Source organism: Peromyscus maniculatus, chromosome 19 (genome assembly GCF_049852395.1).
Source record: "Peromyscus maniculatus bairdii isolate BWxNUB_F1_BW_parent chromosome 19, HU_Pman_BW_mat_3.1, whole genome shotgun sequence".
Classification (NCBI taxonomy): Eukaryota; Metazoa; Chordata; class Mammalia; order Rodentia; family Cricetidae; genus Peromyscus; species Peromyscus maniculatus.
Genome location: NC_134870.1, coordinates 41293708 through 41318447, shown reverse-complemented (window position 1 = coordinate 41318447; position 24740 = coordinate 41293708). Strand labels below are relative to the sequence as shown.

Below are 24740 nucleotides of genomic sequence, written 5' to 3'. Positions count from 1 at the left end.
GTGAGGATGGGAGTTTGGATCCCCAGCAACCCACATAAATGACAGATGGGTGTGGCACCCTGCCTGTAATTCTAGCCTCAGAAGGCAGTGACAGGAGATGCCAGAACAAGCTGGCTAGCAAGACCAGCGATATTAGTAAGCTCCTGATTTGATTGAGAGATGGTGCCTCAATGTAGAAGATAAAAAGGGATGATTCCCAACATCAACCTGGGGTATTCACATGCACATAAAACACAAAATGCATGCATGCACATGCACAACCACATCCATACATATAAAAGCATACACACACAAACAAATGTACAACACATACACACACACACACACACACACACACACACACACACACACAAAATGGGAAAAGGAAGAAAATAATGCATAGCAATCATAACTATACATGTACAGACAAAACAAACACTAATGGACATAAAAGAACAGATAGGTACCAATAAAATAAGAGTGGGTGACTTCAACACCCTCTCTCATCAGCAGATAACTTATATAGACTGGTAACCAATTTAAAAAAAAAAAAAAACTTCAGAGTTAATCTATACTATGGACCCAGTGCACTTAACAATTACTTACAAAGCATCCATCTAACAGATGCAGAATACACATTCTTCACAGCAACCCAGAGAACGTCCTCTAAAATACACCACATTTTAGGACAGGAAGCAAGTCTTAACAAATACAAAAGAACTAATTCCTCCTGTCTTCTCAGATCATAGTGAGATAATACGAGAAGTCAGTAGCAAGAGAAACCACAGAAATACACAAAACTTACAGACTGAACCATACACTTTTGAGTGACCAGTGTGGGTCACACTGAATAAATCAGAAACATTAATAACTTATAATCAAATATAAACAAAGTCATAACTTATCAGAACTTGAGACCTCTGATGGTTCCAAACTAGGACTCCAGCCCCTTTAAACAAATAGAAAGTGAATCATAGAAGTATAGAATGCACAGCCATATGAACAATGCTCTAATGTAACAACAACAGACTACAGATCAGAGTGTTCCATGACACAAATGCTATCTTAACAGAGTCTCTAAGGAAACCCAAACTAAACAGTAGGGTAAGCACAAGTACTTGGAGAGATGAGGGATACAAGGAACAAACCTAAACATGATAAAAGCAATATACAGCAAGCTGACAGACAGCCAACATCAAATTAAATGGAGAGAAACTCATAGCAATTCCACTAAAATCAAGAACAAGACAAGGCTGTCACTTTCTCCATTATCTATTCAATGTAGTACTTGAAGTTCTAGCTACAGCAATAAGACAACAAAAGGAGATTTAAGGAGTACAAATTGGAAAGGAAGAAGTCAAAGTATCATTACTTGCAGATGATATGATAGTATACGTAAGTGACCCTAAAAATTCTACCAGGGAACTCCTACGGCTGATAAACATCTTTAGTGAAGTGGCTGGATACCAGATTAATTTAAAAAAAAAAAAAAAAAAAAGTAGCCGGGCGGTGGTGGCTCACGCCTTTAATCCCAGCACTTGGGAGGCAGAGGCAGGCGGATCTCTGTGAGTTCAAGGCCAGCCTGGGCTACCAAGTGAGTTCCAGGAAAGGCGCAAAGCTACACAGAGAAACCCTGTCTCGAAAAACCAAAAAAAAAAAAAAAAAAAAAAAAAAAAGTAGCCTTCCTATATACAAATGACAAACAGGTCAGGGAAACAACACCCTTCACAATACCTACAAATAATATGAAATATCTTAGTCTAACTTTAACCAAGCAAGTAAAAGACCTGTATGCCAAGAACTTCAGGTCTTTGGAGAAAGAAATTGTAGAAAAAAATCAGAAGATGGAAAGATCTCCCATGCTCATGGATCAGTAGGATTAACATAGTAAAAATGGCCATTTTACCAAAAGCAATCTACAGATTCAACACAATCCCCATTAAAATCCCAACACAATTATTTACAGACGTTGGAACAACAATACTCAACTTCATATGGAAAAACAAAAAACCCATGATAGCTAAAACAATCCTGTACAATAAAGGAACTTCTTGAGGTATTGCCATCCCAGATTTCAAACTCTACCACAAGGCTGTAGTAATAAAAACCGCATGGTATTGGCATAAAAACAGACACATGGATCAATGGAATTAAACTGAAGACTCAGTCATAAATCCACACACCTATGTACACCTGATTTTCAACAAAGAAGCCAAAAGTATATAATGGAAAAAAGAAAGCATCTTCAACAAATGCTGCTGGATGTCAGCATGTGGAAGAATACAAATATATCCATATCTATCACCTTGCAAAAAAAACCTCAAGTCCAAGCGGATCAAAGACCTCAACATAAACTCAGATACACTGAATCTCATAGAAGAGAAAGTGGGAAATAGCCTTGAATGCATTGGAATAGGAGGCAACTTCCTGAATAGAACACCAATAGTGCAGATACTAAGATCAACAATTAATAAATGGGACCTCATGAAACTGAAAAGCTTCTGTAAGGCAAAAGACACTGTCAATAGGACAAAACAGCAGCCTACAGATGGGAAAAGCTCTTCACCAACTCCACATCTGAGAGAGGACTGACCTCCAAAATATATAAAGAACTCGAGAAATTAAAGATCAACAAATCAAATAATCCAATTTTTAAAATGGGGTACAGATCTAAACAGAGAATTCTCAACAGAAGAATCTCCAATGACTGAGAAATATTTAAAGAAATGTTTTAACATTTCTTTAAATATTAAAATTCTTTAAATATTAAAATATTAAAAACATTAAATTAAATGTTTTAACATTTAAAGAAATGTTCAGCATCCTTAGCCATCAGGGAAATGCAAATCAAAACAACTCTGAGATTCACCTTACACCTGTCAGAATGGCTAAAATCAAAAACACAAGTGACAGACAGCTCATGCTGGAGACGATGTGGAGCAAAGGGAACACTCCTCCATTGCTGATAGAAATGAAAATTTGTACAGTCACTTTGGGAATCAACAGGGTGGTTTCTCAGAAATTTGGGAATCCATCTATCTCAAGACCCAGCTATACCATTCTTGGGCATATACCCAATTGATGCTCAATTATACCACAAGGACACTTGCTCACCTATGTTCACAGCAGCTTTATTCATAATAGCCAGAACCTGGAAACAACCTAGATGTTCCTCAGCCAAGGAATGGCTAAAGAAAATGTGGTACACACACATAACAGAGTATTACTCGGCTGTTAAAAACGATATCATGAAATTTGAAAGCAAATGGATGGAACTAGAAAAAAATCATCCTGAGTGAGGTAACCCAAACCCAAAAAGACAAACAAGGTATGGAGTCTCTTACATGTGGATATTAACTGTAAAGTAAAGGATAACTGTGTTACAATCCACAGACCAAGAGAAGCTAAGTAACAAGGAGAGCTCAAGAGGGACACTCAGATCTCCTTGGGAAGGGGAAATAGAAGAGATTTCATGGGTGGACTGGGGGCTGGTGGGGATGGGAACATGAGGGATCAGGTGGGTGGGGGCGGGGGAAGAGTATGGAAAGAGCCAACTGGAAAAGGGGTCATTTCCGGGTCAGGTAGAAACCCGGTGTAAGGGAAACTCCCAGGAATCTATAAGGATGACCCAGCTAAGACTCCTCGCAAAAGAGGATACAAAGCCTGTACTGGCCACCTCCTGTGACCAGGCAAGACTTCCAGTGAAGGGACTGGGACACCAACCCAGCCACATAACCTTCGACCCACAGTCTGTCCTGCCTATGGGATTTGGTGGGATAAGGGTGACACAGAGATTGTGGGAGTGGCCAAGCAATGACTGGTCCAGTCTGAGACCCACGCTGTGAGAGGGAGCCCACCCCTGATACTGCCTGAAGTGCCAGGACCCAGAGGCTGGGATAAAACAAAACTTGACTGGAGGAATAAAAAATGTCAATGTAATGATGCCTAACAATATCTACTATACTCATAGACTGGGTACCTAGCCCAATAGTCATCAGAGAGGCTTCATTAAGCAACTGGTGGAAACAGATGCAGAGCCCCATAGCCAAACATTAGGCCAAGTTCAGGGAATGCTAAAGAGAAGGAGGAGGGATTGTAGGAGCCAGAGGCATCAAGGACATTACAGAAAAACCCACAGAATCAACCAACTTGGGCTCATAAGAGCTCACAGGGACTGAACTACAACAGGGAGCCTGCATAGGACCGACCTAGGCCCTCTTCATATATGTGACAGTTGTGTAGCTTGGTCTTCTTGCAGGACTCCTACAGTGAGAGCAGGGCCTGTCTCTGACTCTTTTATTGGCATCTGAGACCTTATTCCTCATACTGGGTCACCTTGTCCAGCCTTAATACATGGAGAGGTGCTTAGTCATACTACAACTTGATATGCCATGTGCTGTGGGATGGTCTGTATGACAAATTACTCTGATTGGTCAATAAATAAAACACTGATTGGCCAGTGGCTAGGCAGGAAGTATAGGCGGGACTAACAGAGAGGAGAAAAGAAAGAACAGGAAGGCGAAAGAGTCACTGCCAGCCGCCACCATGACAAGCAGCATGTGAAGATGCCGGTAAGCCACGAGCCGAGTGGCAAGGTATAGATTTATGGAAATGGATTAATTTAAGCTATAAGAACAGTTAGCAAGAAGCCTGCCACGGCCATACAGTTTGTAAGCAATATAAGTCTCTGTGTTTACTTGGATGGGTCTGAGCGGCTGTGGGACTGGCGGGTGACAGAGATTTGTCCTGACTGTGGGCAAGGCAGGAAAACTCTAGTTACAGCCATGTTTTGTCAATATCAGTGGGATGACTGCCCTTTTCTGAATAGAAATGGAGAAGAAGTGGATGGTGGAGGAAGGCAAAGGGGAGATGGGGGGTGCTGGGAGGAGAGGAGGGAGGGGAAACTGCAGTCAACGTGTAAAACAGACAGACAGACAGACAGACAGAACATAACTCATACAGCAGAAGTGGAGAGATAACCTGTAAATAACAATAAACTGACGTTGGAAACTAAAAAAAATTAAAAAGAAATGGATTTGATACCTACACCTAAAGCAAAGGGTAAGCACAACCTAACTCCTAACAACACAAACAATCTGCCCCAGATCGTGTGACCTGAAGCATCGTGTAAAGAATTAAACAAAAAATGGAGTCATGCTAAAAGGCAACAAGAATGCAGGTTGAGGAACAGGTGCCAGAGCCAGGTTCAAACACAGCAGAGAGTCGGGAATTACCAAGCTGGGAGGAAATATGCTAAGGGCTCTAATAATAAAAGACAGAAAATACGAGGCAGATAGATACCCAAAGCACATGAGTGACAGAGAAAGGCAAGAATCACACGTTACCTTTCACGTGACGAATCCAGACTGAAGGAAAAACACACATGAAACAAGAAGGGGAGAGATTTACAACTATTTGGGGAGAAAGGGCGTTATTTCATCCTCCAGGGATTCAGGGCAGGATCCCGAGGCAGGAACTGATGCAGAGGCTACAAAGCAGTACCCCTTACTGGCTTGTTCCTCATGGTTTGCTCAGCCCGCTTTGTTATACCATCCAAGACAACCTGCCTGGGGTGGCCCCACCCACTACAGGATGTGCCCAACAGCATCAATCACTAGTCAGGAAGTTCCCTACAAGCCAGTATGGTAAGGGCATTTTCACAATTGGGTTTCTGTCTTTCCAAATGACTCTAGCCTGTGTCAAGTTACCATAAAAACTACCTAGCACAGTAGCTTTATTCACAATTAACAAAACCCAGAAGTAACCAAGATGCCCTCATATGTAAGTAATCACAAACTGTGGTACTCCCAAACCATGGAACACGTCCAAACATGAGTTTTAATGCCCTCTCCCCCAGAGGATCCAGAAGGAAAAGGGAAGGAAAAGGTGAGGCACAGGTGAGCTCTGCATGATGCTGTAAAAGTAGACACATAAGGGTATATATTACAGCTGTGGAAGACAAAGGGAATCCTAATGCAACTATGAACGTGGGTTACCGACGACACATCAGTATTGGTTCATCAATTATAACAAGACACCCCAGGCATTAACAGAAACCATGAAGGGAGACATACATGAGAACTCTGAACATACTGCCCCACTTTCCCATAGAGCAAAACTGCTCTAAAAATAAAGTATGTTACATTTCATATTTATATCATGCATTTCACATTGTATTTTATATATTATATGTTAGTAAGCTATTATTATAAATAATTGTGTCATAATCATTCTAAAATAGTAAGAGTCTTATTATCCTGTCTACAGAGATATGTGTGAACACCTAACTATGCAGAGATCAAGGATGAAAGTTTACTTCTGTGAGGAGATCAACGGCCACTTTTCATCCTTTCCACTGTACTCTAAATTTTTCAACAACGGCCATAAATCACACGAAATGCTTTTGCAATGGGAAAGAACTTTTCAGGATTCGGAAGACCAAGTCCCCTTGCAAAGCTTACTGCACACACGGTGTGGGAGAAGCGCAGGGTCTAAGCACACTCACCTTCCGGCATCACGGTCTGTGTCATCCGTGACCCGGCGTTGGGGGCGATGGTGTTACAGTGAATGTTGCTCTTCCTGCCCTCAATGGCCAGAGTGTTGCAGAGGCCAAGGATGCCCATCTTTGCAGCGCTATAGTTTGCCTGGCCAAAGTTGCCATATATTCCAGAGGCTGAGGAAGTCATGAGGATCCTAAAAGAAAACAGCCCCTCCGCATCATCTCTCCCGGGTTCTGCTAACACTGAAATCCTAACTCTGGCCTGATGCTGCGGTGCCTGTTCAAAGCAACTCTACACACCACCCTTCACCCCTCACAGCCGTGACTCATCAGTCAGAATAATGTTGATATAAATGTGACGTTTCAAAACTCAACTATAGGATTTAAGTGCACAGAAAGACCACCTGGTCAGAGCCAACTGAATTTAAATATAAATGTTTACATATTATCTATCAAAAACAATCACATTTATAAATATAAACTAGCAACATGTAAATTAAAATTTTAGCAGGAAATATGGTCATGGCTTGACTGCTCAGTTTCTGGATAATACTAAATGCCATCTTATAACCTAACCCAACCTCACTTTACTTAGAACAAATAAAATAAGTCACATCATTTACTTTCAGAACTGTCAAGATCAAGATAAAATAGAAGTCTCAAAAAAAAAAAAAAAAAGACAGCATCAATAAAAATTTGCTTCTACAACTGTCTGAAGCCTGACCCCAGTGTGGATGGTAGAAATGGACCACATCAAGCTACACTCGTGCAGGAATAAACGGGAGTCCTGTTGCCAAGCATTTCACGAAGTCTAGCTCATGGTGGGCTAGCATCAGAAGAAATGGCAACTCATCCCTGTCTGGCCGGTTTCCGGGCACACCCAACAAGATTCTGCTTAAAGAGCAAATCTTCGGTGCCTGCACTGCTTTCTAACACTGTTGTGCGCAGTTTCCTACAAAACTGAAAATCTTCCGTCTTGGGAGGAAGCTCATCAAGTCACATGATGATTACAGAGGGAAACAACAGGATGTTCTAAGGGGAAGTGAAACACTCCATGCTGCTGGGTAGCTCAGGAAGCTCAGTAAGTAAACTACTCAAAGACTTCAGGAAGTCCCTGAAACCAACAGGATTCACTAGACCCTTTCCCCGCTCCCCAAGGGGATTAAGTAGCAAAGACAGCTGCTGAAAGCCACTCTTGGCCTAGCTGAGCTGTCCGGAAGAGGCTCCCCTCCACTGAGGCCCTGGAAGGTCACTCCAACCTGCAGTCATTTCTCCTGCTAGTGGCACCTCACCCACATTCCTGTAATGAACTCCAGTAAAACTCATTGTTTCCTTTTGCCAAGATGACGTCTGGCGGTTTCCGTACTTCTGTCTGCTGTTGGTTCCCTATCTGAGATGAATAGACGTTGCTTCACATCTTGTTTCCCCAAGAATAGTGTCACACACCAAAAGTGACAACGGTTCGTGGGAAGTGTATTAGTAATGACAAGCATGTGGGGAAAGAAAAACCCACACCTAGAGTGTGCAGTAAACGGCACTTTAAAGCCTGCACACGAGCGAGAGTGCTCGCCCGGCCCCAAACAACCGTCCAGGAGCACTTGGTGCGAACATCTCCAGGCCTCTCTGGTGACTTCAGGCAACTTTACCTTCCATACTTCTGCTTCTTCATGTGCTCCCATGCTGCCCGGGTCACCAGGAAGGAGCCTCGCAGGTGAACTCTCTGAATTATATCTAAAAAAAAAATTATTTGTATTATATAGTTTATCAAAAGTTAGCTGTCTTAGCCGGGCGGTGGTGGCGCACGCCTTTAATCCCAGCACTCGGGAGGCAGAGCCAGGCGGATCTCTGTGAGTTCGAGGCCAGCCTGGGCTACCAAGTGAGCTCCAGGAAAGGCGCAAAGCTACGCAGAGAAACCCTGTCTCGAAAAACCAAAAAAAAAAAAACCAAAAAAAAAAAAAAAAAATTAAAAAAAAAAGTTAGCTGTCTTAAAGTTATCCAAACATATTATACAAACTTACACAAACATACTCATTTTATACCCAGCATTCATAACCACCTACTGCCATACCCAAGTAAGCACTCTTGCTCTGTTATAACTACACTACCAATCAATAATTCATACCCATACCTATGAGCTTTTCCTATAATTTATAAAATTATTGTAATCCTTGCATATATCTCAACATAATGCTGTATTTAATTAATGCCCCCTCAAAATAAAAACTTGTTAATACAACCTGAGAGCGCAGAGAGACAGCTCAGACATCTCTGCTTGAATGTGTGCCAGGCAACACAAACGACCACACAAATTCTGACCATCCCCCCCCTTAAATAAGCATGTGCAGGGACTGAGCTCAGCTGGCAAAGTGCTTGTCGCATCAGCGTGAGAATCTGAGTTTGGGTCCCAGAAGCCACGTGGAAAAGTTAGGCGTGGTGGTAAATGTGTGTAATCCTAGTGCTGGTGAGGTGAAGATGGTCCCTGGGACTGCCTAGCCAGCAAGTCTAGCCTAATTGATGAGCTCCAGACCAATGAGAGGCCCTATCTCCAAGGAGGTAGGTGGCATTTCTGAGGATAATAACCCAGCGTGGTCTCTGGCATATAAATGCATATGCATACTCACCCAAACACATACACATGAACTAATACACACGCATTAAAAGCAAAAATCTAAATAAGTAATACTCATGAATTTTACATATATAACATGTACTCAAAATAACAAAATATAGTTAGACCACGCTGCTCATCATGGGGGAATATTTATAAAATACTATTTTTGCCAAGATTTTCAAATGAGTTAGAGGGGGTCTACTTCAAAGACATCAATCCAGTGAGTGGACCACTCGGGAACACTTCAGGGAAACAACTCTAGATTGAGTGTTCTCAACTCTAGATTGAATGTTGACCATTCTTAACTATTGGGTTTCACTTTGGAACCCCAAAAAAAGGTTTTAATACAAATATTAGATGAAAGGGAAGATAAATGCAAAATCGAGGCTAGAAAAAGGGATGATGGGCAGTGGACCGGGTAGGATGGGATCTCTCCAGCTAGATGGAAAAGACCCACTTGCCAGCCAATCCTCTCTTTCTCAGCTTCCTTCCCCAACTGTCCCAAGGGAAGGGAACTAAAAGCTTTCCTCTGCTTAATTCTGGGTCACAAGGATACTGTGCCTCTTCCAAGTTCTAGGGCCAGAAGCTGAACTCTTAGCAATGATGTGCTCATCCCAGCTCAGCTGCTACGCCTGCCACTGTCTCAGCCACCGGTTTGTTTACTTATGATGGCTGAGAACAACCACAAACAGAATAGAAGAAAAATTAACTACACATGGGATTTCATCATTGTATAACCTCAACCTGTGCCACACGGGAAAGGGAAATGAAAAGATTTCCTATTTATTAGAAACGTCAGATGTACATGCAGGCTTTGTCCTGCCCTCTTCTGAAAAGCTTTGTTTTTAATTTGTAATGCCCTGGGCTCTTCTAAATCCTGCTCTACTCATGGGAGGGTGTGGGGGACACAGCAAGATAAAACATGGTAAAAGCTATTAAAAAAAAAGTTAATACTGCTCAAAAAAAAAAAAAAAGCTGACAACCTCCTAGGAAGAGAGAAGGAGAAACATTGCAGGCAACAAAACTGTTTTCAGTAACTTCTGCAAATGGCTTAACTATTTTTTAACAAATGCTTAAAAATATGACACTTCTACCTCTATAAATCATCATCAATAGACTACATTTATGTCAACGGCAGCAAACAAGGTATTTCCTTAACTGTATAAACTCATTAAATATTAAAAGGACAAAATGGGTCATGGATCGTTCCATCCCACAGAAGCATGAAGAACAGCTTACCCCAGTCTTCATCACTGATCCTAGAGAAGGAGCGGTCCCTCAGGATTCTAGAATGTTGATAACATGTACGGTCAGAGTGAAAGGGAAAATATCTAGTGCTAGACACAATGGTGTGTACTTTACTGAAAATGAAAATAAAAACTCACCCAGCATTGTTGACCACAACATCTACAATATAAAAAAAGAGCCAAGTTACATAAAGGAAAGCAAGCATATTAATTTTCACTTGCTCACACTCACATTTATTTTAAAAACTTTTTTTAAAGCCCCCCAAGAAAAACTAAATAGAACAAAAATTAAGAAAATGCCTCCTAAGATCTGGCTATAGGGGGGTAGAGAGGTGGCTCAGGGGTTAAGAACACAGCCTGCTCTTCCAGAGGTCAATTCCCATGGCTCACAACCATCTGTAATGAGATCTGGTGCCCTATTCTGGAGTGCAGGCAGAAGACTGTATATGTGATAAATAAGTCTTTATTAAAAAATAAAATTAAAAAAAAAAAAAAAGATCTGCCTGGAAGCCTGTAAGGCATTTTCTTAATGATTGATGGGGGAGGGCCCAGCCTATTGTGGGTGGTGCCATCCCTGGGCTGGTGGCCTTGGGTTCTATATGAAAGCAGGCTAAGCAAGCCATAAGGAGCAAGCCAGTAAGCAACACCCCTCCATGGCCTCTTCATCAGCTCCTGCCTCCAGGTTCCTATCATGTTTGAGTTCCTGTCCTGACTTCCTTTGATGATGAACAGTGATGTGGAAGTGTAAGCCAAATAAGCCCTTCCTCCCCAACTTACTTTTTGCTCATGGTGTTTCATCACAGCAATAGAAACCCTAACTAAAGCCGGGCGGTGGTGGTGCACGCCTTTAATCCCAGCACTCGGGAGGCAGAGCCAGGCGGATCTTTGTGAGTTCGAGGCCAGCCTGGGCTACCAAGTGAGCTCCAGGAAAGGCGCAAAGCTACGCAGAGAAACCCTGTCTCGGAAAAACCAAAAAAAAAAAAAAAAAAAAAAAAAAAAAAAGAAACCCTAACTAAAACACTTACACAAATTTCTTCTAAATTTATAAGACATCAAATCATTTAAACCTTTAAAATGTTCATTAAACACCTAAATGAACATAATTATTAAAAAGAATGTGCCAGGTCCCATTATTGCCAAAATACTGATTTATCTCAAAAATGTATTTAAGACTTAATTGAATTATGATTAAAAGGGGCAAAGAGCTTATGTTCACAAAACTTTTTAATCATTTAAGGCGCAAAAAATTAAAAAAGCTAAATATATACATTTTATTAAGATTATCACCTCAAATCTATTATGAAATAAAATAGGTTAAATAAAATATTTGACTTATAAAACAAACCCAAAAATCTCATTAGCAAGAGAGATCTGTTTACTAAGCAAATGCCGATTCAAAAATATTATATCAGGAAGCTAGAAAGTGTTTCATTAGGGCCATGTAATAGTTAGCTTTCATTGTCAACTTAACCGAACCTACCATCACCCAGAAGAAAGTCCCACTGAGGGATTGTCTACATTGAGTTCACCTACGGGCATGTCTGTGGAGGACTATCTTAATTAAGCTAACTGATACATGAAGACCTGGGCCACTCTAGGTGGCACCATTGCTTAGGCAGGGTTTTCTAAACTGTGTAAGACGGGGAAATAGAACTGAGCACAAGCAAGCAAGGAGCACACACACAGTCACTTCCTGCTGAGGTGACCGGTATTTGAACTCCTGTCATGACTTCCCCACAATGACGGACTGTATCCTAGACTTACAAGTCAAAATGAATCCCTTCCTCCCCTAAGTTGCTTTTCCCGGTAGTTTTTTTACCACTGCAACAGAAATGGGGTAAAGAAAAGCATAAATGCTAGAAAACATCACCTATTCTGCCGAAAGCATCCAGTGCCGTCTTCACGAGCTTCTCTCCTGCTTCAACGGAGTCTGAGAAGAGCAATGAGGATGAAACGTCAATCATTTCCTCACAAGACACCTTCTGTGGCTCAGAGCATGAGTGATACTCTCACCAAACAGAATAAACTCAAGGAAGGCACACAGCAATCAACACAGTCCACTATTACCAAGGAAGTGTTTATGCCAGACCGCTCATTAACCAGCAAAATAAGGACGGACTGGGATGGACAAGAGATGCTGATGAGAACTAACCACAGCAACACTGTCTAATAAAACTGCTTATGGAAAAAGGCAGGCCTATGAAGTAATTACATGTTAATTAAATTTTTAAACTTCCTGTGAAGTCGAAAACGCCCTATTTCCACCCTTGTACAATATAGTCATAGATGGCCACTGAATGTTCCAAAGTGTGGCCAGCATAGCAGGCAAATGCTTAGTTTAAAGCATTTAAAAATTTAATTTTTAAAATTTAAAGCATTAAAAAATTATATTTAATTTTACATAACTACTCGGGTATCTCATCTTAATGGCAAATGAAAACTTGGGGGAGATGGAGGTACACATTTAATTTGTAAAAGCATATACATCATTATATAACTGCACGAACTGTCAATAAAAACCCAGTTTTGAAATAGTAACCACAACAGGTGAAGCAGACATTGTGGGTTTGCACACTGGGCTGGTAAGCTCGAAGGCAGGGCACTGCCTGCTGTAACTTTTCATCACCACTGACGGCAGAAACAGTACCAGTGCCCTCCCTCCTCAGAACCCAGGAAATGTCTTCTGTCAGACCCAGGAATGATGTCAGCCTCTTTCACAGGACCCAGGAGGTAGTGTCACGCCTTTCCATGGGACCTACACAGTGTCTGGTAAGAGATACAGGTTGAGGCCAGGTGCCATAGCACACCCCTGTAATCACAGAATTTGGTGGGCTTGGGGGAAGAGTGTCTCAAGACTCAGGCCAACCTCAACTATACAACAAAATACTGCTGTGTGTGTGTGTGTGTGTGTGTGTGTGTGTGTGTGTGTGTGTGTGTGTGTGTGTGTCTATGTATATGTGTAAAATGGCTATATATATGTAGCCATTTTCCAAAATGCTAGGAACCAGTATTTTTTTTTTCTCAGATTTTGGAGGATTTTCCTACACATAATGATCTATCTTGGGGCTATAACCCAACTCTACACAGAGCATTTATTCACATGTCCTACGAATTCACCTTACACTCACACCTGAAGGTAAGTTCATATATAATTTCTACTGTGCCTGTTCAAAACTGACTACACTCTGTCAGGTGAGGTCAGTTGTGAAATGTTCCACATCTGACAGCATGTCAGCACTCAAGACATTTTAGGCTGCGGAGCTTGGGGTTCAGAATTTCGGGTCACCAATGCTCACTGTCTGGATGGCTGCAAATGCAGACTTCCCAGGTAAGACTGAGGACTCATCCACGGGAGCCTATGAGGCCTGAACCAGCTCAGTGATCACTGGCAGCTTCCCGGGCCTCACCTACCCAGCCCTCCCAAGGGCTGCTGAGCTTCTAATTCCCTGCAAAGCCTTAGCACTTGGAACACCTGGAGGGGCTGCAGTCTTGATCGACAGACACAGACCACACCAATGAGAGCTGCAAAAGGGAGGAGCCTGAGTTCTTATCCTTGCAGGTTTTTAAGGTTCTAAAGTTTAAAGAAAAAGTTGAAACATTTTTTTCTAAGTCACCAACGTGGGGGGAAAAAGACAGTAAGCATCTCAATACTCCCTCAAATAATATGGATCAAATTCTACTTCCTGCCCTGTAAGCTGTCAAAATGAAGTCAAGCTACCGCAAGCTGGCTGCAGAGAAGTCAGAAGCCACAAGCTTGAAAAGTCAGTCTATTCAACGAAGTCCTCTCCAATACCACTAGACTAGCAAATCAGACTGGGAAAGCTGTATCTGCAGGTTTGTCCATGTCGTACTCATATCTAATTTGACACTCAACTGCTTGAGCCCAACAGAACATGGCAGCTGATACAGCAAAGGGCCGTTCGCCACTTAGCACAGTATACTGTGCACAGTATACTGTGCACTTAGCACAGTATACTGTGAGACTCTTCTAAGAGTGCTAAGAAGAATTAAAGCTGATGCTGTGGAGAGATGTCAGATCTTTAGTTTAAACAACCCTGTTAAGAACACAACAATTTAAGTATCAGAGGAGTTTGTGAAATTACCTACATCAAAGGTTTAGAAATTTCTCACATAGGATATAAAGTCTGTTCTCAAAAGGCTTGGTAGATACAGGTAAGATCTAGTTCCACAGTTCCAGTGTAGTGCTGAGTTATATCTCAGCGATGACCAGCAGGAGCAGTTTTCATCAGCGGAAGGAGAGTCAACGGTCTATACCTGTCACATACCATAATTGGCCACCGCTTTCCCGCCTTTCCTTCTTATCTCTTCCACAACTTTGTCAGCAGCTGAGGAGCCTTTACCAACTCCCTTGAAGTCTCCTCCCAAGTCATTCACTGCAAGGCAAAACCAAGCAAACGGTTCATTTTTCACATCTCCCAAATACGTTAGATATAAAGTCCAGATCACTGGTGTAACTCTTCGATCATCTGCCCACTTCCCAGCTACATTATCGTAAGTCTTACTAAATGTACATAAACGTGTGTTATTCAAACAGGCCCAATGTCCTGCTCGGCAAAGTACAACAACCAGAAAAGGACAAGTTCCCCTTGTATGTGGCTTTTGGAATAGTCAGATTGCTAGATTCATAGACTAGACAGATGGTTCCAGAACCGGGAGAAGTTGGACCGGGGAGATTTTAATAGGTCTAAAGTTTTAATTATGCAAGATAAACAGTTACATAGACTTATTATAACAACAAAGTGTCTATAATAATAGTGTACTGTAAACTTAAAACTGAGGTTAGCAATCACATTGTCTTCTTACTACAATAAAGTTTTTAAAGATAATAAACACACTCTATAAAGTATCTTCCCCATGTCAAAAAAAACATTTAATGTATGTGTGCACATACATATGATTTTTAAACCACTAAGCAGAGAACACTTGTAAGTTTTCCTAACACACAATGTTATTATCTAGAATTCGGGAAAATATCTATTAAAAGAGATCACAAATTATATACCAAACTAATACATTTTCTTTCAGTCACTAGTCGCAAGAAAACACACCAAATCTCCATACACTCAATTATACAATTACCATCATCAATTATCGACTGACTATACTCAGAGAACATCTACAGTGGGACACATATGGCATGAGAACAGTGCTCGCCCTCAGAGTTTCTGACTCACTGAACGTGAATAACGGAAGATTTTAGTATAGAGTACTTATCAAAGCCAAGTAGCCAAGTACTAGGGACAGATGACAACTGTCAACTGCACAGAAATTCAAAAATAACATGCCAACACTAATGAAACATGCAGACCAATGCCAAGTAACTTAGGAAAACAGGATTGAAGAAAAATATTGGGTGTTGATGGCTCCTGGCAGGGGTGGGGTGGGAAGGACTCGGTTTTCTTTAAGGGGCTGGCCACTGGGAGTGTGACCATGCTCCTCCTCCTCCTCCTCCTCCTCCTCGGAAGGTCACAAGGGGAGGGGGGTAGACCTGGGAGGACTGGGAAATGAGCGTGATCAGAGTGCATGATGTGAAGTTCCCAAATAATCAAAACAATGTTATGTTGGCAGAGGGAAGAAAAGTATTTGGGGTGAAGACTGTATTGTGAATGGATCATTTTTGCAGGGATACCACATGATTTTGACTATAAACCTAATAAATTACTAATTACCAATGGTGAGAAGTTACATACTACAATTAAGTTTTTCAATATTGATGATTGGATTTTGTTTTTGTTTTGGTTTTCTGAAGAAAAGCATCCCTTTTCATTGAAGTGGGGTGACTTAGGAGATAAAGGGAAGACAGAGAGAAAAGCCAACACATAACCACACTAAAAACAGCCACAGGATATGAGTATTCAGTCCTTTTCTTTTTTAAAGAAATGAGTTTTCCTAATCTTGTAATATTACCAGCCTTGCTAAAAATGAAAACTCTCTGTAAAGACACAAATAGGAAACACATTTACATTACCCTCAAGACATGGAAAGGGAGATTATTCTTCAAAATCCAAACTCTATTAATTGCTCATTTCCATGCAATTATTCAAATGCCAGAAAACAACTAGTTAAAAATAATCAAAATTTTGAGACAAGCAAGAGTTTTGATGACTCTTTTTAATTAACTTTACATTTTTAATTAAAATATAATTACATTACTTCCCCCTTCCCTTTCCTCCTTTAAAAAATAAAATAAAATAGCACAAGAACTTCCAAGAAAAAAAATTGACAAATATAGCATTGAAGTGGAGAATTGTTCCACTGTGTAGTGAAACACTGCCCCCAAGTGGAGAAGTCAGAAAGTGCAGCCAGACACACAAACACTGAAGGTTGGCTAATGCAGAGAAAAAGGACACATTTAATGTATGTGTGCACATACATATGATTTTTAAACCACTAAGCAGAGAACACTTGTAAGTTTTCCTAACACACAATGTTATTATCACACAGATGCCATATACTCTAGGCTCACTCCGTGCTTTTTTAATCACGGGCTACTCTTTCCACTGTAGTTTATATATAGTTTATACAGCAATTTCTTCTAACTCTCCACCCACCCACCAAGAGTAATACTGGTTTAATTTAAAGAGTGCTGCGTACGTACACATTTTCACACTCATGTAACCTTCAAAGGATTTGTCACAGAATCATATCCAGTGACCACTGACCACGGAGATGAAAGCCAGCTAGACGACCCAATGGGTAAAGGAGATTATACCAAGCCTGATGACCTGGTTCAATCCCCAGGACTCCCACGGGGAAGGGGAGAACTGACTCCTACAAGCTGTCCTCTGAATGTTACACGTACATTACAGCGCGCACCCCCACCCTCTCTACACATACACACACACACACACACACACACACACACACACACACACACACTTACATACACATATATACATACATACACACACATACACACCAATAATAATAATAATAATAATAATATAATTTGAAAAATTGTTTTTAATGAAGAATTACTTTGGGGCTGGGGATATAGCTCAATGGAAAAGCACTTCCCCAGCATCTATAAAATTCTAAGTTCAATGCCCAGCACAAGGAGAAAAGTCATTTCATTCAGCTGGGGGTGCAGAGCAGTAGAAACAGAACATGTGCATGTGTGTGGCAGGCACAAAGCCTTGAATTTAATCCCTAGCACCTCCCACATCCCCAAAAAAAGCATTTCATTAAGTTTACAATAGCTTGGTCCCAATGGATTTTTTTTTTCTTAACCAGTTTATATTTATGTCCTGATTACTACCAAAAAGAATTTCTAAGTGTATGCATTTGGGGGCCACACAGGTGTCATGGGACTCATATGGAAGTTGAAAGCAAAGAATCAGTTCTCTCCTTTCACCACATAGGTCCTGGGGAAGGAACTCGGTCATAAGGCTTCTCTGTAAGGGCCTTAACCTGCTGAGCAATCTCACTGGCCTCAAAAGCATTCTTAAAAACGTAAATGTAAAATATCTGCAACCCCAGCACTTAGCAGTGGCGGCAGGATGATCAGGGGTTCAAGGGCAAACTAAGTTATCTGACAATAATACCTGTTTCAAGAGACAGAAAAGAAAAATTAACGACGTGTTATATGTGTGGGGTGTAGGGTGTGTGTGTGAGTGTGTGTGTGTGTGAGTGATTCACACATACTTATGTTAGAGAAAAACAGCTTCTACCAGGCATAGCCAGTGTTTGCTGAGGAACTTGTCCAGCTTCACCTTAAGCTGCCTGACTGCCAGGGAACAGAGGGGAAAACCGGGCTGGCTATCATATTGTTCCTACTGTCTGATAAAAAGACCTACCCACGTCTTGGCTCAGGAGGAATCTTCTAGAATGGCTACAAATGTATCTAAATGTGTGCAGGGCTCAGAAGTGAAGGGCCACTCAGAAAGCAAAACCCTGGACTAGCTTCCTTTCTCGACTCAACGTGTGCTGCTCAGACCAAACACGACAGACTGGATAGACACTAAGGAAAATTTATTTTTGACAGGTCTAGTGATTAGAATGCCCAAGCCCCAAAATTACCTGAGAACTGTCCTCTGTGGGGGGTCCCCTGCAGGCTTTACAGCAGACAGGGAAAAACCATCAGAGTGAGGTAGAATGAACTCAACCCGATGTTACTGTATATGGTGCTGGACCAGGACTTCTAGAGTCTGACCTAGATCCTTTACCATGGCCATATTTAAGCACAGCACAACTTGGGGATGGGAGGGAGGTAGTAGTCAGATAACAATTAGCCCTGAAAGTACAGCAAAGCTTAAGACATGTTTACATTGGAGCTCTTTACAAAGTACAAATGGTTTCATCTGTCAGGTGGTTTCTCATTGACTTACGGGACAGTGCTCAAGATAAATGTCTAGGGAGAATGACTGAGGTCAACAGAATCCCTGTGGGAGTCAGGCTTGGCCTGGCCCTAAGATAACACAGAAGTCACTTAGTAGTGAAGTGCAAACGACATCTCTCATAAGGATGGGTTTATGGCCTAAAAGCAATGTTCAAGATTTGGGGGAGGAGGGATTCAGTAAAAACATAGATTGTGGGAGATACAGATGGACCCTGACCCATCAGACAGCAGGGTCACCAGACTGTAAATGGCATCACTCCTGGCATCCCAGGAAAGCAGCTCTGCACCTCATTCCACTGAAGAGGTGAAATTCTCCTGGCTCCTCCGCGCTTATCTGTGTGCCGAGGCCTTTTTCCCTCTACAGTTCTGTGTTTCCTCAACGTTGCCTTGTGGCTGCATCGTCCAGAGGGGAAGAATGAGGCCTACATGACAAAAGGGCCTAGAGTCCAAGGGAGAGCTCCTTCAGCCTGATCCCTTGAGAAGGGTGCTTAATCCTCTTCAAACGCCACAGCTCAGCACAGCTGGGATCAGGTTCAACACCAGCAGTCAAGCCTTAGCAATCCCTCAAATTGATTTTCTTTGCCTCACCAAGGAGGCCAACATCTCCTTAAAGGAGAAGAAAACTGGAAATGAAAGATGAAGACTGAATAATCCTTAGACCTCTTTTCCTGTTCTGTCTGTACTCAGTTCGTAATCAGAGCCCTGGCTTTAAACACTCCCTGTACAGGAGAATGCTCCAATTACATGTCAGAGGAGGAACACAGGACAGCACCAGCCGATTTAAGCACTGAATCTAATATTGTGTTTTCTGTTTGGGACCTGACCTGTCAGAGACCAAGAGTGGGTATGTAACGGAGACTGGTCACTCAAGAGGCAGAGGCAGGAGGATCAAGAGTTGAAGGCTATCCTTGACCACAGACTGAATTCTAGGCCAGTCTGGGCTACATGTGGCAGTGACAGAGAGAGAAGAGGAGGAAGATAAGAAGGGAACCTACCCCTGACCTCCATCTCAGAATGCTGCTCCCATTGCCTCCAGCAAATGGAACAGAAATGTCTCCTGCCTGCCTGTCTGTTCCTCTTCATTCCTCCCAGACTTAGGAAATGGACATAGTTAATTCTTCAGACGCTCAACTCATAAAACCTTGAGATCATCCTTAACTTTGATTCCCCTTACAATTCACATATAAACATTCAATAAACCCCACCCCACCTACCTTCAAAACATACCCAGACTTTAACCTCCACCCCTACCATCCTTTCGAAGGCACTACCACTTCTTGCAGGGATTTATGGCGTGCTTTTCCTTACCATAGCTAACTACCTGAAGCAGGCTGTTTTATACACAAACGAGGCCGAAGGGCCGGGGCTATTGCTGCATTAGTACAACACTTGCTAGCAGGCCCAAAGCCCTGGGTTAGAGTACCTGTACCACAAAAACTACCCAAGGAGGCACACGCTTGCAATTGCAGCACTTGGGAGGAGGCAGCAGGAAGTCCACAAGTTCAAGGTCATCTATGTTAACATTTGGAGTTCAAGGTCAACCTGGGCTACATGAGCTCTTGTGTCCAAGAGGGGAGAGGGGCATGGAGCTTGGGATATAGCTCAGTCAGGAAATGACTTGCCTTGCAAGCATGAAGCCCTGGGTTTAACCCCCAGAACCCCCATGAGAGATCTGCATGTGGTGGTGCACTCAATCCCAGGGCTGGGAAAGCAGAGACAGTACATACCTGGAGCTTGCTAGCCTGACCAAATGCGTGAGCTCCAAGCCAGTAAGAGCCAGCTCCTGATGAATGGTACCTGAGGGTGACCTGTACGTACACATAAGGGCCAGGTCATGACAGAGTTAACGCCACATGACAAGAGGTGGAACCGGCATTTCTCTATCCCTGGCTCTTCTTTCCTCAGAAAGCCACCAGATTTCATGGGCAGCGCACAGAAGGTCCACTGAAACCTAATCTCCTCCAAAGGTCCCACCTCAAAACATCGTTACCAGACACACACACACACACACACACACACACACACACACACACACACACACACACACACACACACACGGGACTGAATTTCCCCACATGAAGCCTTGGAGGACACCCAAATCCTATGCAGTAGATTACTGCAATAGGTTCTGGCTCACCTCTCTGCTTATACTTGTTTATCTTCATTTTAAAAAATTACAAAGCATATGTAAAAACAACCAACCCATGTACCCATCCATCATGACCCTCCATTTCCCTTCCACTCTTGGTCTGGGTCATCTAGTCCTTAATCAGTAACCAAATAAAACATTAACCCCCTACACCAGGTCACGTGGCTCCTCCACTCACACTCTGCACTATTTCACCATCTAAATCGGGTCAAAAGCCACCCGGTCCAGCCTCCTGCTGACTCGATTCTCTCATCTCTAACTTTTACTCCCTTCAGTGGCTCTACCAAGTCCAGCCACACTGACCCCCTTGCTAACTTTAAGACACATCAAGCCTGTCCCCGTCTCAGGGCCTCAGCACCAGCTGGCATCTCTGGCAGAAACTCTTGATCCTCAGATCTCCAGGTCAGTCCTTCACAATCCACTTCTGGGAGGTCTCTCCTCAGAGTCCTCTGTCAGCATATTCTATCCCAATCAGTCTTCATTTTTTCCGCTCCCAGCATCTATCATTATTTATTTTCTTCTCACATATAATATTATTGTGTATCTTTCTACTGCCTTCTTACTACAACCCAAGCTTCCTAAAAATAGAGGCTACCAGGCATAGCTGCACATGCCTATACTCGCAGCAGGAATGAGGCTAAGGTAGGACATTCACAAGTTCAAAGCCAGCCTAAGCTATACAACAAGATCTCATTTCAATTTAAAAATAAAAAAATAAAAAACAAAGTAGGGACCTAAAATCTTACACAGCTCCCACTACAATGCTCTGTCTAGCAGATGATGTTCTCTTCGTAACAGGCATTCAATAAATAACTGTATGGTAAACAAACAGCTCCAACTGATGCTAAGTCTATTAAGCTTGTTAAGATTTCTTCTAACTGGTAAGAAAGAGGCACTGTAATGTGACTCAGAGGTTTTCTCACATAACTGGGTTGGTGATGCTCATAGAATCATCTAGAGAGGATCCAGCAAATGCAGTCTGTTCATTATACACTGGCATCTGCATATGCTTCTTCAGTCTGTCTCCTCATGTTCTATGTTTCACTTGCTCACTCAGTCAGTGCGCACTCTGAATTACCAAACAAAGCACTGTTTATGCTTGCAGAGAATACGGATGCCTAAAGCACACAGTTTTAAGTATCTTGAGGAGACATGTGTTTTAAATAAGGGCACTGGGTGCCTCCTCATGTTAGGGTACACATGTGGAATCTGTGGGCTAATGGTTATGGGAAAGAAAAAATAAAGAGAAATAGACTGTGGTGGTAATCTAATTGTATTGAAATATTATTTTGATTTGTACTGAAATATTAATTTGATTGTATGTTAATAAATAAAGTTGTCTGGGGGTCAGAGCTATTAGAGCCATAGCAAGAGTGTGGCGGTGGTGGCACACGCCTTTAATCCCATAGATATCTGTGTGTTCAGGGTCAGAGCTATTAGAGCCATAGCAAGAGTGTGGCGGTGGCAGCACACGCCTTTAATCCCATAAGATCTCTGTGCGTTCAGGGATACAGCCAGCATTGGAGACATATGCCTTTAAGACCTAGGGGGCTGTACATTCAGACAGTGACGAGGCAGTCATGTGTTTGGGTTTACAACCAATGAGAAGGCAGAACAACATACTTTAAAAAAACGAACCGACAGGAGGTAGGTCTCTTTTCGCGAAGCTGGGACAGCAGGAGGAAGGGTGAGATTTTAGCTCTGAGCTCTGACCTCTCGGCTTTCTCTTTTACATTGTTTCTGTGTTTCTTATTTAATAAGACGGTTGGTTACATCAACATCTGGCGCCCAACGTGACAAGAATCCATTAAAAACTGCTTGGCTTGGCGGCAGGTCCGCTTTCCCGCAAGGGCGGCAGGCGGCCCGCGGCGGCGGCGGCGGCGGCAGCGACGGCACACGGCGGCCGGCGGCGATCGGCTTCTTAGTCCGAGCTGCTGGCGTCCTAGTCCGGGTAGCAACTTCTAGCCCGGGCCTAGGTCTGTGAGCAGCTTGCCTAAAGCCGGTGCTACAAACAACTCAGACCTGCCCTGCCGAACAGGGCCCTGCCTGTAAAGCCAAAGCACATGGTGGTCGGAGCTTAAGGAAGCCAGACCCAAGCCTTGACTCGGCACAAGAGGGAACACGTGGCTGCATTTAAGCTTTAGCCGGCTACGCTTTCTTGTGCGTTCTCTCTTTTCTCTCTCTCTCTCTCTCTCTCTCTCTCTCTCTCTCTCTCTCTCTCTCTCTCTCTCTCTGGATTTACACCTGGGACACTAGGTGGCTGCTTTGAAAATCCCCTCGGATTTCTACTGTTCTACGCAGATTTGGTAAGTCATAATATATCAGATATTTTAAAAGAAACTATCTAAAAGAGAATTTTTTTCCACATTAAAAAACAAATGGGTTTTATGTGTACATTGGAAGAAAATTGGTTTTTGTTCGAAATTTTAGGCAGTCTGGCAATGGAACAACTATATAATATTAGTATTGGTGGAATTATGCACCTCATCACTATAATAATCCACATTTTAATATTTAAAAAGATAGTCAATTTAAGTGCCAGGATAACAGCGTTAGAAGAACTTGTTAAACCTGTAAAAATTCAGACAGAAGAAATTAACAGTGAAGTTGTTTCAAGTCGGGATCATAAGGTTGCAGAAAGAAAGCCTGTTTTCACACAGTCACCCTTAATTTATCCTGTAACAGTACAGCAGATGCCTGATCAAATGGCTACACAAAATACTTGGGCTCCAATTGAAATGTTGGATTTAAAAAGGTTTAAGGAGGCAATAGTATCTTATGGCATGCATTCCCCATATGTAAAGCAAATGTTAAACACTTGGTCAACATATAATAGGATAGTACCACAGGACTGGCGGGACCTCGCACAAGGTGTTCTGGAACCCAGCCAGAGACTTCAATTTCTGACTTGGTTTAAGGAGGAGGCTAAAAACATAGAAAAACAATGGAGGGATAAAGGAGTACAAGTTTGCCAGGATCAGCTTATGGGCGAAGGCCAATATGCTTCAGCACAAGCACAATGTTTATATGATGTCCAAACCCTAATTTTATGTCGAACGGCAGCCTTGAATGCATGGGACAAAGTTGAGGAACCAGGAAAAAAATCTGAGTCATTTACAAAGGTGAAGCAAGGCCCAAAAGAGTCTTTTACAGATTTTTTACAAAGACTGGCTTCAGCAGTAAAGAGAACGGTCTCGGATTCAGAAGCTGGTAAGGCAATAATTGAATCTTTGGCCTTTGAGAATTCGAATGCAGCATGCAAAAGAATAATCAGGCCATTAAGGGCAAGATCTGCACCTATGGAAGATTGGATTAGAGAAACAATTAATGTTGAAGCTGATGAGCATGATGATACATGGGTAGGAGAAGTAATTTCAAAAGGTTTGAGGAGTGTTAGATGTTTTGGATGTGGAAAGCAAGGACATTTGAAAAGGGACTGTAGACAGGTCATTTCCAGAAACAATGTTTCTTCAAGGAACAATGGCAACAGAATGCCCCTTCCTTCTGGAGTATGCAGAAGGTGTGGTAAGGGAAAACACTGGACCAACGAATGTAGATCAACAAAGGACAGACAGGGTAATCCTTTGCCTCAGTCTTCGGGAAACTCCCAGAGGGGCCTCAGGCAGGCCCCCAGTGCAAATCCAGTTCAAACCTTTCCGGCAGCCATAGAGGAAATGCCTGCTCTGGAGAGCGATTAAATAACCAAATGCCTATTGGAATAAATCATGCTGGTCAGAATGATGAAACAGAGAGAATAGAAAATTCAGGAGAAAACATAAAGAAAATTTTTTGGCAAACTTCTATTAATGAACAAAGACCAAAATTAACGATAAAAATAAATGGTGTTTTGTTGTCTGGTCTGGTAGACACAGGTGCGGACGTTACCATAATTGCAC

General features: G+C 42.3%; 1 protein-coding gene across 1 annotated transcript in view; it reads right to left on the bottom strand.

Annotated features, from left to right (window-relative positions):
• Hsd17b4 (hydroxysteroid 17-beta dehydrogenase 4) overlaps positions 1-24740 on the bottom strand; it is a 93719-nt gene that overhangs the window by 47937 nt on the left and 21042 nt on the right. The window contains exons 3-8 of the mRNA XM_042264354.2: positions 14623-14730; positions 12207-12266; positions 10475-10496; positions 10329-10375; positions 8125-8209; positions 6485-6672 (exon numbers count right to left, since the gene is read on the bottom strand). Coding sequence (XP_042120288.1) covers positions 6485-6672; positions 8125-8209; positions 10329-10375; positions 10475-10496; positions 12207-12266; positions 14623-14730 — 510 coding nt within the window. The remainder of the gene's footprint in view (positions 1-6484; positions 6673-8124; positions 8210-10328; positions 10376-10474; positions 10497-12206; positions 12267-14622; positions 14731-24740) is intronic.